Source organism: Aedes albopictus, chromosome 2, assembly GCF_035046485.1.
Source record: "Aedes albopictus strain Foshan chromosome 2, AalbF5, whole genome shotgun sequence".
In the NCBI taxonomy this organism is placed as follows: domain Eukaryota; kingdom Metazoa; phylum Arthropoda; class Insecta; order Diptera; family Culicidae; genus Aedes; species Aedes albopictus.
Genome location: NC_085137.1, coordinates 290472448 through 290476033, shown reverse-complemented (window position 1 = coordinate 290476033; position 3586 = coordinate 290472448). Strand labels below are relative to the sequence as shown.

Here is a 3586-nt window from a genome sequence, read left to right as displayed (position 1 = left end):
TTTTTTCCGGAGCAAATTCAGTCGCTAACGCAGTCAACCTGCGGAAGCAGATGGATGAAATGTTTAATAGTGCTGGAATGCAACTGCGCAAATGGGCAAGCAACGTTCCAGGAGCGCTAGAGGGAGTTCCAAACGACAATCGTGCCATGCAATCATCAGTGGATTTTGATAAGGACCAGTCAATCAAAACGTTAGGTTTGCATTGGGAACCCAACTCAGACCAGCTAAAATACGTCGTACCGGAAGTAACCATTGATCCGGCTTCTCCTGTCACCAAACGGTCAGCGCTCTCTTGCATCGCAAAGTTGTTCGACCCACTTGGTTTAGTTGGGCCAGTAGTAGTTTGCGCAAAAATGTTCATGCAGACGTTGTGGGGATTAAAGGACGAAAACGGAAACCAGTATAACTGGGACAAGGACTTGCCAGAGGAAATGAAGAAAAGGTGGATCGATTATTACACCGAACTTCCACAGCTGAACACTCTTCGAATCGAACGGTTCGTCGTGCTTCGTGATGCAACATCTCTAGAACTCCATTTTTTCTCCGATGCATCAATCGCTGCCTACGGATCGTGTGTCTACATACGGTCTTCAAACTCGTCAGGCGATGTTAAGGTTTCGCTTTTAACGTCTCGCTCAAAGGTCGCTCTACTGAAGCAGCAGAGTATTCCGCGACTGGAACTCTGCGGCGCTCTGTTATCTGCCGAACTGTATGAAAAAGTATCTACAGCCCTGCGTATTATCTCGAAGGCATACTTTTGGGTGGATTCGACCACCGTTTTGAGTTGGCTCAAGGGTACGCCGTCAACCTGGTCGACGTTCGTCGGGAATCGAGTCTCAAAGATTCAACATAGAACACAAAACTGTGAATGGAATCATGTAGCGGGTCGTGAAAACCCCGCTGATATCATCTCAAGAGGACTTCCAGCAGCAGATTTAGTTCGATGTGAAAAGTGGTGGCAAGGACCTCCTTGGTTGCAAAATCAGAAGGACTCCTGGAGAATTCCCATTGACGACTCAGTAGATCAGGAAGCAGTCAAAGAAGCGAGAAAGACGTCACATGCAGCTACTCCTTCTTCACCAACTTTTGCTGAAGACTACGTAAGCCGATTCTCCAGGTACCAGCAAATGCTTCGCATAACTGCCTATTGGCGACGCTATTTTGCCAATTTACGGCGGTCAAGATCGCAGCGAGTTTCCTTTTCATCACTGACCACCACGGAACTCCGGGAAGCCGAACTAGCCTTAGTGCGGCTGGTTCAAAATGATGCGTTTTCTGCAGAGCTAAACGCAGTGCAAGCACAGCGAATGGTTTCGTCAAACTCACCGCTCCGATGGTTCAATCCGATAATCGATCCCCATGGAATCCTTCGCATCGGCGGGCGGATCAGTCGTTCCATGGAACCGTATGGTTCTCAGCACCAAATTCTGCTCCCAGGATCGCATCCGTTTTCTACGCTCCTCGTTCGTTGTCAACATGAACGACTCTTGCACGCAGCAACACAGCTCCTTACGAATACTCTTCGACTACGTTTTTGGATTCTGGGAGGAAGAAATGCCACACGTCGTGTTGTGCATGGCTGCGTAAAATGCTATCGCGCAAAACCGAAATCCGTTGAGCAGTTCATGGCGGAACTTCCAGCGCAACGAGTCACCGCTTCCCGTCCGTTTTCGGTCGTGGGAATAGACTTCTGGGGACCAATCTACCTCAAGCCTCGTCACCGCAGAGATTCTCCTCCCAAGGCTTATGTCGCTGTATTTGTGTGCTTCAGCACAAAAGCCGTCCATCTGGAGCTCGTCACAGACTTGAGCACGGCCAAATTTATGCAAGCCTTTCGCCGCTTCGTTTCTCGCCGAGGACTGTGCTCTGAGATCTTCTCCGATAACGGCAAAAACTTCGTCGGTGCAGCTAACGAAATTCGAAAACTATTACGATCAGAGTCGTTCCGACATTCGTTTGCCAATGAATGTTCCAGCAAAGGAATTCGTTGGCATTTCAATCCGCCACGCGGGTCCCACTTTGGAGGATTGTGGGAAGCGGCAATCAACTCGGCCCAAAAACACTTCGTCCGAGTTCTTGGAGATCGCAAATCACCTTTCGACGAAATGGAAACACTTCTTGTCCAAATAGAGGCCTGTCTCAACTCACGCCCTTTAACAAAGCTCTCCGATGATCCGTCGGACCTCCAGGCTCTTACTCCAGGATATTTTCTGGTTGGATCTGCACTCCAAGCCGTTCCGGACGTCGATTACGAGTCGATTCCGTCGAATCGACTGCACTGTTGGCAACAACTGCAGAAAATGCTACAAGATGTTTGGAAGCGCTGGCATGTGGAGTACCTGCAGTCATTGCAGCCTCGAAGTAAGTGGCTGAAAGAACCGGTTCAGTTGCAAGAGAATCAGCTAGTCGCGATCGTTGACGAGAACCAGCCGCCGATGCGCTGGCCCACCGCTCGTATTCACAAACTCCACCCAGGGAAGGACGGTGTAGTACGAGTTGTTACCCTACAGACTGCGTCGGGATTACTCACTCGACCCACTGCGAAGATCTGCGTTCTACCCATAACCCCTACCTGTAGCAAAGAACAAATGTCATCAGCGGTGCAGCAACCGCTGTCGGGCTAGAGGTTTCCAAAAGGATCAACCTGGCCATTCTTCAGGCAGATCCATCACGCGATGCCGGAATACCAATAATTCAAGGCCCTTTGTCTGAAGGGTCCAGGTAAGGACCTTTCCAATCTACTCTACCATTTAGAAGCCGGCTACCGGGTCTTATTATTATTCCATGTTCAACGAGTTCAACGTCAACTACGAAGTCTGGGTCGAATTTCAACGAAATATTCACTACGAGCAGCGCCACTGGCTGCAAACAACTACAACGTTTGGAGACTTCAACCGGGGGCAGCAGTAAATGGAGGAATGCATACGCAATACAAGGCTCTCTATCTAGAGGGTCCAGGTGAGGACCTGTCCAACCCTCTTAACTCTTTTAGGAAGTCCTACCGGGTCTTATTTATTTTCATGTCATCTGTACTCGAGCGCTACAATACTTCACCAATACGGAGCTGCAGAAATGGCTATTTCTGCCGGGGGCAGGATGTTCGGTATCAAGCGGAACGAAATCACCTTTCTATTCGGGTAGCCACTATCGATGACCACTGCACTGGTCACTCACCGCTCTCCACGATAACAGCTACCACTACATCACCTCCATCGATCTCGATGAGCAAAGAGGATTGGCACCATCGATCGGTTCGACTGGAGATCAGTGCAATTTCTACCTTCTAACGGGCACCATGACCGTAGGATCGCGCGCGGCCGATCTACGTTGCTGTTTCAATCTGTTGTGTTTACGTGTTAGTTTAAGAAAATTATAGTTTAAGAAGAATAAATAGTTAAGTGCATGTAGTTTTTAATTCAAATAAATCTTGTTGTTTTGTGGACTTTTGCTAATGTGTAAAAGAAGAAACTATTGTGGTACTACATAAGACTCCTTGGTGCAAATGCATGGATGTGAAATAGCATCTAAAAGAACACTACAATCGATCTAAGACCATAGGCTGGTCCACAATTTCCACGGGTCGACT

At 48.5% G+C, this 3586-nt stretch overlaps 1 protein-coding gene across 1 annotated transcript; it reads left to right on the top strand.

The window, feature by feature from the left end:
* Window positions 1-406: 406 nt before the first annotated feature.
* On the top strand, window positions 407-3586 carry LOC115266968 (uncharacterized). The gene is made up of 2 exons (XM_062852060.1): window positions 407-2958; window positions 3039-3586. The coding sequence occupies exon 1, from the start codon at window positions 432-434 to the stop codon at window positions 2622-2624; it is 2193 nt and encodes a 730-aa protein (XP_062708044.1). The 5' UTR covers window positions 407-431; the 3' UTR covers window positions 2625-2958; window positions 3039-3586.